Genomic DNA, 12,810 nt, shown 5'->3' on the forward strand with positions numbered 1-12,810 from the left:
ACCAGCACTGGCATTTTTCTTAATTGTTATGTGAGTGAGCCTTCTGGCAGTCTGTCTATTCACATGAAGATATCATCGGGAGATCCGCCACGTCACCGGGGATTCCCTCCTTCAGTGTTCTGGGATGTTGTTTAGTCTGCAGCTTGTCCTTTTCTCCACACCTTCTTGCCAGCCAATCCGGTGCAACCGACTGTCCTGCCTCCCTCCCTCTTGACGAGCCCTGCTCCAATTATGTGCCTTGGTGCTTGGTGCTTTTCTATCTTGCACGATTCCAGTATATATTTGGTTGTTAACTTGAAACTGTACATTAACTAGTGTGAAAGGGATCTGGACTCTTTTTTGTTGTTGTTGTTGTTGTTGTATGTTGTGTTGCTGTGAGGTTGGTGTGGGTCGGCATAATATTTGTTTTATTTGGATTGTTGATTTGCCGCTTGCTGACGCCCTCTCCCTTTGCTTGTTTATGTATGTGTTGCTCTCATGTTGATGCTGGGCCGGTTAATTCATTCATTCCTAAATTATCATCCCCATTAAATGGCATGTTGAAAAAATGACCAAAAAAGCAAGACTATAGTACGGTGAAACATGTCACAATTTAACATGTCTGAGAACCACTTAGTTGAGCATGCAGAGGCATGCTATAGTATACAGTGTTCCAAAAACATCCTCAAAAGGCCCCAAAACCTATAAATAGCATGTTGAAATAATGACCGAAAAAGCCATACTATAGTATGGCGAAAGATGTCAAAGTATAACATGTCCAAAAAACAGCTGAAAAACACATAAAACCACAAAAAATATAATGCCAAGACATGCCATGGCATAGGATGTTGCTAAAATGGCCAAAAAACACAATATTATAGCATGCCAAAAAAACTGCCAAAAATCCCATACTATAGTATGGCGAAAAATGTCAAAATGTCCAAAAAAGAGCTGAAAACCACATAGAATAGCATGCCGCAACACGCCATGGCTAGGATGCTGCAAAAATGGCCAAGAACAACATAAAATAGCATGTCAAAAAAATGACCAAAAATGCCATACAAAACTATGGCGAAAAATGTCAAAATATGACATGTTCCAGAAACAGCTTAAACCCGCAAAAAATAATGTGCTGGGACAGGCCATAGCATGTGAATGTTAAAAAAACAGATAAAAGCCATATAAAATAGCATGTCGAGAAACGTCATAGTATAGAATGTCAATGTGAATTGTGGCATCTTGGGTCATTTTTGACGACATACTATAGTACACCTCGTTGAAGACATGCCACGTGCCAACCTGCTTCACGAACTCGACCATCATCCCTGTCCACAAAGAAAGGACCACAGGACTCAATGACTACAGACCCGTCGCCTTGACCTCTGTCCTAATGAAGTCCTTTGAGCGTCTTGTAGTGTCACACCTGAAACTCACCCTCTCCTGGACCCCCTGCAATTGGCCTACAGAGCCAAAAGGTCTGTAGACGGTGCAGTCAACCTGGCCCTCCACTATATCCCAGAGGACCTGGGCTCAGCAGAAACCTATGCCAGGATCCTGTTTGTGGATTTCAGCTCTGCTTTTAACATAATAATCCCGGCTCTGCTACAGGACAAGCTCTCCTAGCTGAACGTGCCTGATTCCACCTGCAGCTGGATCACAGACTTCCTGTCTGACAGGAAGCAGCAGATGAAGCTAGGGAAGCATGTTTCTGACAGCAGAACCATCACCACCGGCTCCCCTCAAGGCTGCGTACTTTCTCCTCTCTTCTTCTCCCTGTACACGAACAGCTGCACCTCAAGTCACCAGTCCATCAAGCTCTTCAAGTTTCCAGATGACACCACCCTCATTGGACTCATCTCTGGTAGGGATGAGTCCACCTACAGGTGGGAGGTTGACCATCTGGTGACCTGGGGCCTCATGTACAAAGACTTGCATGGATTTCCGACTGAAACGTGGCGTAGGCTTAAATCCAGAAAGCGTCATACGCACAAAAAAATCCAGCTGTATGAAACTGTGTGCAGGCAAGAATCCAAGCACATTTCCTTTGTACATCCCAATCAATGTGGAATTGAGCGCACCCATAGGAGTACCAGACTCCTCCCTCTCCACACCCCCATATAAATATACAGATTAATGTAAATAGGCCCTGCACGTAGGATTCCTCTCTCTGCGCCATCAGATAACACAAACATAAGCAATGAGTAAAACTGAGAAGAAGAAGAATTTTTCAGAATGCGATTTGAAGACACTCCTCAAGGTATATTTTATGTGCAAAATGGATTTACAGTTGCCATTTGTTAATTTTACACACCACGTACATGGATCACATCATATTAAATATAAAACGCAAATGAACGCAGCAGTGCGCCGGGGAAAAGGTTAGGCCGATCAAGTAATTTCAAACTTTACGCATGTGTTTGTTGACATAATTACTTTCCATACAGAGACAAACAGGGGCTTGTTGGTAAACTTTTTTTTTCTAGTTTAACCAGCAAAAAACAAGTCACTAACTTGGAACCTCTGACAAGTAATATGCTGTGAAGACAGGATGATATTCAGGGGCGCACATGCTCAGTGCGCATCAGGGGGATTAATATTAGGACAATTATATGAATAAATTATTTATTCACAAGAAACCACCCATCGCGCACTGTGCCAGCTTGTAGCCTGTTGTCAACCACGCTGCTCGTTAGAATGAATGAATCGTACATTGATCCAGGCCACCTTGCCACAGTGTTTGGTAATTGCATTTATGCATCACATATGATCTATACATTGATCAGATGAAAAATGCTTGATGTTGATACATCTCAACGTGAGCGTGGAAAAGGGTGTATGCCACGTTTTTGTGCATACACACTGAACATCAGCGCCCTCATCAACAAAGCCGAGCAGAGGATGCATTTCCTGCAGCATCTGAAGAAAGTCAACCTGCCAAAGACAATGATGGTGCACTTCTACACCGCCACCATCAAGTCCATCCTCACCTCCTCCATTACAGTCTGGTACGCTGCAGCCACGTCGAGGGACAAGAACAGGCTGCAGCGTATCATCCGTGCTGCCACCTGCCATCTATCCATGACCTGTACACCTCCAGGGTCCATAGGCGTGCAGGTAATATTGTGGCCGACCCCTCTCCCCCCGGACACAAACTTTTTGAGACTCTCCCCTCTGGCAAGAGGCTGCGGTCCATCAGGACTAAAACCTCACGCCTCAAGAACAGTTTCTTTCCCTCTGCTCTCAACATCATGAATACACTGGTGCTATCCCCTCCAACCCAGCCCCAGAGTCACAAAAACATGACACTGTTAGGCTAAATCTGTTTTTATGTGTTACATTAAAGCACACTGGATTGGATTTTTTTACACTGCACACTGTAGTTAACTTATTTATTTTAGATTCAAAATATTTTCACTGTCACTCCAACTTCTGCACAACTGTACGATCCCTCCATTGCACCTTTTGTACATACATTTTGTGTTCTTTATATTCTATTTTAAATGTCATTAAAAAGTCACAGCACAGTATGACATAAATAATGTCAAACAAATATATGATGTAAAAATGTCATCATAAAAAGTCATAGCATAGTATGTCAACATTAATGCCACAAAAAAGTTGTTAGCGTGTGATGTAAAAAATGTCATAAAGAGGTCATAATGTAGTGTAATGAAAAAATGTAATAAAAGTCATAATAAACTATGGCATAATAATTCAATTAAGTCATTGTACCATATGTCATCAAAATGTCTTAAGAACTCATAGTATCATACGATGTAAAACATATTTTTGTAAGTTTCTAAGTTTATACGTTTGTATCAAATAAATCTTCTGTTCTCTTGAGAGAGCAGGTTTTCTGACCTCAGCATGGCATCAGACTCCCGCACCACTGTGGCCAGCAGTTCTTTCTTAATCTTCTGCTGTACAAGTAGTTCATGAGCTTTAGTCCACCTGCGGCATATAGGTGCAAAACACATTTATGAACACACTTAAGAACGCCATATCATATTTAGTAAAGGATAATTTATTAGATACTTACCACTCCACCATAAGGGGCAGTTTTTCTTCTATAGACCGTGAAGAGTCAATCTCTATAGGGTAGTATGTGTTGAGCAGCTCCTTCAGCTGACGGTGACAGGACAATATTTAGAATACTGTAACTGGCTTGTAAACATCTAAAAAAAAAAAACTGTATTCAACACAATTAGATTTGGAGATTGTCTTCTGTCTATAACTTTTAGGCATATTATATCCAAGGGCTTCAGAAGGAAACCATTACGCTATACTAACAAAGTCCAGACAATCTCTTTGGAAAAGTTTAACATTTGATATAATATGATTTGTACAAGATTATATTTTGAAATTTTCAGAGCCCTTAGAGCTCTGCTCTGTTGACATGCATGTGACAGGGCTCTAGGGTGTCTGGGTGTTAAGATGCTACAAGATGAAACCTTGTAAATGGTAAACAGACTGGACTGAAGGTTAAACAAAATTGTTTTTTTTTCTCCAACGTAGTACGATTTCAGATGATTTTGTATAATAGGGGACATACACTGTATAAGGCCAAGCAAATGTAATGTACTTCAACTTTTTAGTATATCTGTGTCGATGCATACATGCTGTACCAAAAGCTTCTTTGACATCAGACGAGTTTAGATTGTCTCAAGATTGACAAGAGTACAGGATTTTATACATCAGTGGTCTTAATACAAAATTGCAGATACAAAAGTGTACTGAGGAAAGAGGAAATTTAACAATAGTTTATATAAGAACTCTTCACATTGCATAGATTATGGTTCAGTTTGTCTGTTTAATTCTTCCTTCTGCCCACTAGAGGGCAGAAAGACCAAACAGTGTGACTGAATGAATGACTAATAAATTATTCAACAAATGAAATTAAATCCTGTTACATGCCGATGTCTCCACTGTGGCTTGAGTGTAGAGAATAATATATTGGAAGTTTACTTGTGGTAATGGAAAACCTGCCTCAGCACTAAAGCCTCATTCCTACCTCTTCTTTGCATTCATTGGAGATGAGCTTGCTGTTGTCAAGGATATCTGCACAGAAAATACACAGACAAAATGACAGTTAGGCCCAAACCAACCTTTTTGTTATCCAGTATGCATGACAACATGAAGCTGCAGCTCACTTTGTCTGTGGACTTACTGTGACAGGTAGGGCACCTTTTGCCATTGTATGCAAATCTTGTCAGGGTCATGTCGAAATCTGATATCACCTGGATGATACATAACGATAATTTCATATTGTCCATGCAAGACAAAAACAATACTTAAAGAAACACTTAATGTGATAAATCAGGATGAATACCTGCACGGTGTTGGAGCCAGCCTTTACCATGGACTGCAGGATCTCCTGCACCCTCTGAGGGTCCCTCATACACACAGAGCGGTTGGACAACTCTGGAATCTTTGAATTGAGTTTATGAAGAAGTGAAAAGAGGTTACATAATATTCTGTATGTCTGAAAAACGCACTGACTCCTTACAAACAGTAGTCCACCTGAATAGATAGTTAGCTTACCCGGTCAGGTGCTAGCACCACATTAAATTACATGCTGTTTAGCTAACTTGTTCCCTACCCGCACATCATTTACCAATAGCAAACATTGACGGTAAAGCCTTAACAATAATCTGTTTGTTTTACTATAATTTACTGAGACGGTATAGAAGTTAATGTAAGATAACATTAGCCAATGGTGGGGAGCTAAGCTAGCTACGTTTAGCTAACCCAACGTTATCTAACTAGTGTTCAAGTTGATAGCAATGTGGTTTTCTTTTAGTGCTTCGGAAAACTTTATAAAAGCATGATTACCATTTTCTTGCAATGAGTTGCCGATCCGTTGGGGTTATTTGGATAAAAAGCTTGTAATCGGTAGACAGTGTCAGTTGATGAAGTAACGTTTGTGTTGCTAAGGGGGCGACAGGATCATCTGTTTTAGCAAGAGCGGTGATGCTGCCTTCAGGTACTATCAAAATTGTTGGGACTTTTTAAAACTGACGAAACAAGGAGGTAGACGGTTCATTTGTAATGATTTTTCCAGTGACTGCGATGTGACGTTTAGAGGGAAACATATTTGTAAACCGTATATACAAATTATGATGACGGTATTGATACTTAAATGCCATACGTTTTCTGGCCTAAAGTGACCAGACATTGCTTTTCGTCCGATGTTCACACAAATGCGAGCCTAGGATGAACACGTGAAGGCAGCACTACTACTTAAGTAAGTTGGGGTGGGACAGTATGTACTCTTCCCCCGAGGCAAAGGCGCAGTTGAAAGGTTCCCACCCTGTCCCTCCAAGGTTTTGGGAGGGAACAAAATAGGGCCAACTCATAAGGGTGAAAGTTTTCGTTTAAAATGAATCAAACTTAAAATTAAAATAAATATTATTTTTTGAGTCATAATACTCAGTAACTACCATCTTTTTAAGGACTTTTTAATTTTTGTAGGGGAAGGAAGTGGAGCAACACAGGGGAGACATGGCACATATGTTTTTAAACACTTGGGATGGACTTACTTTTTAAAAAACATTTTGGCTCTGGGAAGAGATATTCAATTTTAAATGGCTGTATTTTGCGAATTAAACATGCTGACCTGTTTGAAAGGAATTTCTTGGTTTTCTTTCGTTTTGGTAATAAGTCTTGTTTTCATGCTGTTGCACTGGCTCCAGTACCTATAATATGAAAAAAATATTGTTAGGGCCTATTTGTGTTGAAGGGAGGGCCATGCATTTTTGCTCAGTCACTGAGGGTGGCTCAAGGAAAATGATTGCAGCGTCGGAGAGGGTGAAGATTAAAGAGTCATGCCCCAGCCACTCCTCTCCTCTGATAAATAGTGAGCAGTCCCTGACAAATAAGCACTAGAGCATGACATTTAACATTTTAAGTTAACAGTAATTTAGCAGTCTTTAAGTAGATGCAGATTACATCAAGACTTTTTAGTAGTAACTCATTTAACTAGTGAAATCTAACAAAGCAATAATACAAAGTGTGCAACCATTTGTCTTACAAAACAACTTTAATTGCAAGTGATGACATAAGCATTTTACATCCAATATAAGGACACAATGTCAGACAATCACATGCAAAGCAAATTACATAGCTTACTCTTAGTTATTCTTCATAGCTTATAACTTAATATTTGCAGTGCTATTTATGTTGGTCATAAAGTGGAAATGAATGAAATTCCTTCGCTCTGTAACCTTTATGCTGTAAAATGCGCTGCTTGACAGCGGGAATTTCTAAATGTCAGTCACAACACATTTGTATAACAGTCCTGTTTGTTTTTTTTATCAGTCAGATTCCTTTTCATCTCATTTTTTTAAAGGAAGGTGAGAGGAGACCACAGAACAACAGCAGATCTCTCATATACACCCAGCGCAAAGTGATGTATAATACAGAAGGTTTACCAAGACATTTAATGTTTGAAACACATCTGCAAATAACCGTTACATGTTTTTTGAAAGAGGACCAAAACTTACTGACTTACTGGCCAAAACAAAGTCTTTTCAAAATACAATCACCTTGTCTGATATGGAACAAATGAAACCATCAAAGTGCAGTGGCAACTTAAATCCCTTCGCTTCAGTAAGACCTTACAAACAATTAGATGTCATAAAAGTGCAGTTGTAGAGAAGCTCTGCAAATCATACACACCTCAGCACTCACACATATGCATACATTTTCAATGATTTTCCTTGAATGAATGGGAAAACACCGAGCAACAGACTGCCAAAGTGCCAAAGATAGGAATGATTGAGCCATTGCTAGTGATTGGTGCTTCCTACAGCAACCAAATAGAATGTTTCAATGTTAAGATAACTCAAAGGAATCAGTTTATTACATATTATCAGATCTTTTCAACATCACAGCGTCTCATCATTTCGCCTTGTCAGAAACCTGACGAAAAAGTTTTCAAGTGTTACATGAGCGACAAAAAATTAAATTATTATTAAATATATTCAGTACAACAGTTGAAGGGAAACTGCGATCTAAAAGCAAACTATTCTACAGGATTTTAAGATTCACAGCCTTTTTGAAATAATTCACATTTAGTTGTTGAGGCTGAACAGTAACAAGCAGAGCCATTCTAGTAGAGCGTTTAAAATATAAGTTAAGACATTTGTTCTACTGGCATGAAGAGATTGTCACAGTGTTAACATGGAATGAGACTTCTTTAAGCGGTTGAATGTAGGAATGGCGTTATTGGTAATGCCACATAGCCTCTCTGGTACAGGCATACAATAAAGGAATGTAAAATATCCATATAAATGTTTACATATACAGCTTTATACTATTTATGTACAAACAGATAAACAGCATCTATACCAACATACTTGACAAAAGGATATTCAATTGTTGGCTGCTATATAACACTCTTATTCACATGTTTACATTCCCCTTATCCCTTCACAAAGACCACCAGCTGGTCAGCACACACCTGCACACACATTTCATGGCTTTCAACAAATCAGCCATCAACACAACACAGCATGAAAGCCAATGGCACAGAGTTCAGTTTAATAAAATCCAGTATGAGAGCAACACAAGACCCCCTGCAGCGTGTTATGTATGAGTGGGGGTCAGTGAGGATGGCTGCGATGGAATGGATGCTTGCAGTGTATCCTCGGACAGAGCCGTGTAGTTCTTGGGTGAAGCGGACACCGACTTGCTCAGCACTCTATCTGCGACTGCAGCTGCCGGCGTAAGGTGAGTGTGCGCCGGTGAAGCTGCTGCATCTGCTGCATGCGATCTCGCTGGCGGGCCAGGTTCTGGGGCATAGGGTAACGCTGGCAGCCGTACAGGAAGCGATAGGGGATGCGGACATGGCAGGCGGTGGCTCGGCAGCGAGGCTGAGGCATGGGTGGCAGCAGCATCCAGCGCTTCCTCTCGGCACAGTAGCGGTAGGCCTCCTTGCGGTACTGCTTGTCAACGTCGTCACTGTTCTTCCAGCCTCCGATGATGAAGACGTCCTCGTCGAAGTGGCAGATGGCAGCCCCCTCGATGCTGGTAACCTCAGGTGGCAGGCTCTCCAGGATCTCATCAGAGATGCGCACACTTATCTTTTGCTTGGCAACCTCATCCCGCACTGTGTAGCTCTTGGGGCAGCAGGAGGCCGTGTGGTAGAAGTTAGTCGAGGCTACGGCCATCTGGAAGATGCAGTAGTTGTCAATAAGAGGCAGGGAGTCAACATCTTGCCACTGGCGGCTCTCTGTGTCATAGCGAGTGGTCACCGTCTTCAGTCCATCCTCATTATCTGTATCGACAGGTGTGCGCGCTGTGACATACACAAAGCGGTCCTCCACACTCACTGCCTTCACATCCCGCAGGATTTTGGGGGCAGATTCAAGATTGTGCCACTTGTCCTGCTCAGGCTCGTATATACTGACGTCTTTAAAACCTGGACTGAAGTTTCCATGGCCACCGATGCTGTACAGTATATCCTTAATACAGGTGAGGCCAAAGGAGTGCTTGCGTGTTGTGAGGTTGCTCACCTGCTCCCAAGTGTTGCGATTAGGATTGTACCGTTCCACCGTCTTAGCAAAGCCTGGTTCCATAGAACCTGCTACGTAGACATGGGACTCGGTGGCGGCAATGGCGTGGCCGTCCAGGTGGTTATGGATGTGCGGCAGGTTGACCCAACGGTCCTCGTAAATGAAGTAACCCACACACTCGCTCAGATAGTCCCCTCCCTCTGATACACCGCCTACCACCATGATAACGTCCATGTTCTGACCAAAGCGAGGCTGAAAGGAGGCCATGTGTGAAGACCAGAACTCCATATCAGCTGACTTGAGGTTCTCAAAGCGAATAGCGTGGCCCTCTACTGCCTCTGACACCAGCCGAAGGCAGGCCTCATTGGCAGCCACAAGCCGCTCAGTTTTCACCACTCTGGTCAGGTAGGTGGGCTTGATCTGCGGCAGCCTCAAGAGACGGAACAGCTCCTCAAAGTAGCGGCTTCGCTCCTCCGGGTTCTTCTGCACCCACTTCACCACCGCCTCGAACAGCACCTCCTCAGAATCCACTGTGATCTCTGCATCAGACAGCCAGTCACGAACCAGGTGAAAAGGCAGCGTGTAGAACTCCTCATCCTGAATAACCTTATGGAAGTTGCGGCGGATCATGTCTGCAGCCCGTAGAGCCAGCTGGTCCAAGGTGTACATGTGGGCTAAACTGTGCACGGCCACACAGTTGGTCAGGCTCAGCTTCTTCTTAAGGAACTCACCACAGAAATCCTTCAGCTGCAACAGGAGAAACCTAATATAGAGACAACAGAGAAAATACAGTATAGGATGTCAGACAGAATGAGCTGTTCCTGTAACTAGATAATACTGCTCTGTTTCGACTGGTTAGACCAGGCCAGTCTTGTTTTCTGCAAGCAGAGCACAAAAACAGTACTTTTAAAAACAGCCATAGAAGGCCTCGTGCTTTGATGATCAAAATCACTTTCTCTTACTGACTCACAAACTGAAATATTAGGGGACTGTGTCATCAGACATTTTCAAATCATCAGCAGAAAGCAGACCAAGCTATATAAATACATATTAAGTCTTTATATTGTCTTTTTATTGCTTGCTCTGCTTTGTGATGATGATGCCTGACAAAGATCTCTGTTAATTTGAAACGCTGCACAAATAAAAAGTACTGGGAGCTGTTTTTTAATTTATTGTTATACGGTTTGACTTACAATAACAAAAAACAAGTATGACATAGAGATAGGATAGGAAAGTAGGGATGACGTAAGTTAATAATATACAGACAATTTAAACAGAGAGATTAACTTTAGATGTGCATCGAAAATATAAATAATTATTGTAGGGAAGCAGCTCTCTGGAGTTAGTTTCAGCAAAAAAAAGAAAAAAAAAGTATTTGCTGTAATATAACTATTAAAAATTAACAAATGGACCATTACTTTAAAAAAGACAAAAATGGGTTTTGGAACAGATAATTAAATAACAAGAAAACCAGTAACAATAGGTGTATGAATGAGAGGTGTGTCTGTGTCCGTGTGACTATATTTCCATCAGTGTTTCTGTGTCTAAAGTTTATATGTTTGCACTAAGTGCACTTCTGTGATCCTGTTTGTTTCTGTATGTGCAAATGTACATGAATTGGAGCTTTTCATAGTGTGTGGATCTTCTGTTTGATTCTTGCCTTAATGATTTGACATGCCTCCCCCTTTTTGCACCACCTCCTCCCATCTCATGAGTAACAAACAGTCCCTAAAACAGATCTTACCTATCAGCTAGCTCCAGCACTTCATGTACATTGCAGGTGCTAACGCGTATCTCTCCAGTGTACATATACTGGATGACACTCTCCACTGTATCCGGGTCCGGCCCCAGCTCTGAGCTCCACTCCTTCATCTCCACCCGTCCGGACAAGGACTCGGAGAACTGTCCTCCGAGCAGGGGGGTGAAATAATCGGTGGCCGCAGCCAGGACAGACCTGTGGGCTGAAAACTCGCAGCTCTGGACGCTCCCGCTGGCCGCCCCGCTGCTGAAGGCCAGCGTCACGTCGCAAAACAAGCCCTGCTTCCTCTGCTCGTTCTGCCGCCGAGACAACTCCGAGCAGTGGGAGGACGACGTGAAGTCCTCGGCCTCTTCGGCGTCCCCGTCTCCGGCAAGGGCGCTGGGTGTGCTGGTGCCGCTGCTGCCGCCGCTCCGGGCGGAATCCTCCGGGTTGGGGGCCGCCGCTGCCATTGTGCTGCCGGCGCTGGAGGAGGTTGGCAGAGGTGGGAGATGGAGAAGCGTTAAACTAGTGCAGGAGAGGAGGCGACATACGCAGCCACACATACATGGAGTCAAAACAGAGAGCGACAGCGAAGCTAGTTTCAAATTCGTAGCTTCATATCTACGACTTAAGGGGGATCACGGTTGGCTTAAAAAGTCAAATGACACATAGGTTTTGAATGCAGAATTGTAGTGGTAACCATTAGAAGTTAAGCACAGTATTGATTTTCATGTCAAATTACAGATAGATTTAACACATAGCGGAATGAGCATGCAAACTGAAGAGCTAAAAACGTACCTTTTTTGATGGTAAACGATGAATGAGGAACCGACTTCTGCTCGGTAAACACAGACAGATTCGCAGACATGCGCAGTGCGTGAAAGGCGTAACCGCGTCGCTGACGTCAGTGGCAGCTCCCACTCCCACTGCTAAGATGAGCTTTGCACATGGACAAAAAACTTGCACTGACACGCATGTAGTTTGCCCTGCAGGCTCAGGGAAGGTCGACCCACTCAAGTCTGCAGTAAGTGCATTGCCTCAGACCGCCATGTATGTATATTTAAGTGTTTAAATCAGTGCTATATATTCTCCGTGTTTTACTGCCTCGTAGTCGAAGACAGAAACACAAGGAAAATCATTGCAGACATTTGACTTGTGTCAGCAGGAAAATCACAGGCGTAATTGATAATAATAATGATGTCTGTGTGATTAGGTGTGCCAGTAATTGAGCCAGATGCACAACAGCATGATCCTGCCAAATGCACACCTACATGCTATGTAAACATTGCTGTAATTAGTGACACTGGTGTTTCACAAGTTAAAATGTTTCTACAGATTTAACACTTCATCTAGTGTGAATAAAGCATGTTTTCTTTTACCTTAAGGACTGTACCTTGGTGTGACTTTGCTTTCATTTGTTTTTGTTTTATTTAATGTTAGAACCCTATCCAAAGCTCCACCATAAATAAATATATTTCATAATTTCTGGCTATAATAAATGGTGTGAATTTGAAGATTTTTAAAGAAAGCAGGCCTTTCAAACCTACTTGTGGGTTTTGTGTGTATTGAAAATACAAC

At 42.3% G+C, this 12,810-nt stretch overlaps 2 protein-coding genes across 3 annotated transcripts in view; both read right to left on the reverse strand.

The window, feature by feature from the left end:
• The window catches only part of LOC121956698 (cytosolic 5'-nucleotidase 3-like), a 31,047-nt gene extending 25,076 nt beyond the window's left edge, over positions 1 to 5,971 (reverse strand). The window contains exons 1-6 of the mRNA XM_042505062.2: positions 5,812 to 5,971; positions 5,309 to 5,407; positions 5,147 to 5,216; positions 4,991 to 5,037; positions 4,019 to 4,104; positions 3,841 to 3,930 (exon numbers count right to left, since the gene is read on the reverse strand). Coding sequence (XP_042360996.1) covers positions 3,841 to 3,930; positions 4,019 to 4,104; positions 4,991 to 5,037; positions 5,147 to 5,216; positions 5,309 to 5,407; positions 5,812 to 5,814 — 395 coding nt within the window. The 5' untranslated portion in view covers positions 5,815 to 5,971. The remainder of the gene's footprint in view (positions 1 to 3,840; positions 3,931 to 4,018; positions 4,105 to 4,990; positions 5,038 to 5,146; positions 5,217 to 5,308; positions 5,408 to 5,811) is intronic.
• Positions 5,972 to 6,999: 1,028 nt separating this feature from the next.
• On the reverse strand, positions 7,000 to 12,114 carry LOC121957278 (kelch-like protein 11). 2 transcript variants are annotated; one of them, XM_088069359.1, is made up of 3 exons: positions 12,031 to 12,114; positions 11,239 to 11,715; positions 7,000 to 10,257 (listed from the first exon to the last, which is right to left on the reverse strand). In XM_088069359.1, exons 2-3 carry the CDS (start codon positions 11,700 to 11,702, stop codon positions 8,673 to 8,675), a joined length of 2,049 nt encoding a protein of 682 aa, XP_087925485.1. In that variant the 5' UTR covers positions 11,703 to 11,715; positions 12,031 to 12,114; the 3' UTR covers positions 7,000 to 8,672. The 2 variants fall into 2 exon arrangements, with proteins under 2 accessions (XP_087925485.1, XP_042361773.1); XM_042505839.2 differs by lacking the exon at positions 12,031 to 12,114 and having other exon boundaries at positions 11,239 to 11,816.
• Between the last annotated feature and the right edge of the window lie 696 nt (positions 12,115 to 12,810).

This window comes from Plectropomus leopardus, chromosome 18, assembly GCF_026936395.1.
Source record: "Plectropomus leopardus strain MGB_pleo_1.0 chromosome 18, ASM2693639v1, whole genome shotgun sequence".
NCBI classification, from domain to species: domain Eukaryota; kingdom Metazoa; phylum Chordata; class Actinopteri; order Perciformes; family Serranidae; genus Plectropomus; species Plectropomus leopardus.

Coding starts and splice junctions, on each gene's coding strand:
- LOC121957278 (XM_042505839.2), bottom strand. CDS start 11,795: ATGTGTGGCTGCGTATGTCGCCTCCTCTCCTGCACTAGTTTAACGCTT. Junction 10,258..11,238: donor GTGCTGGAGCTAGCTGATAG/GTAAGATCTGTT, acceptor TCTCTATATTAG/GTTTCTCCTGTTGCAGCTGA.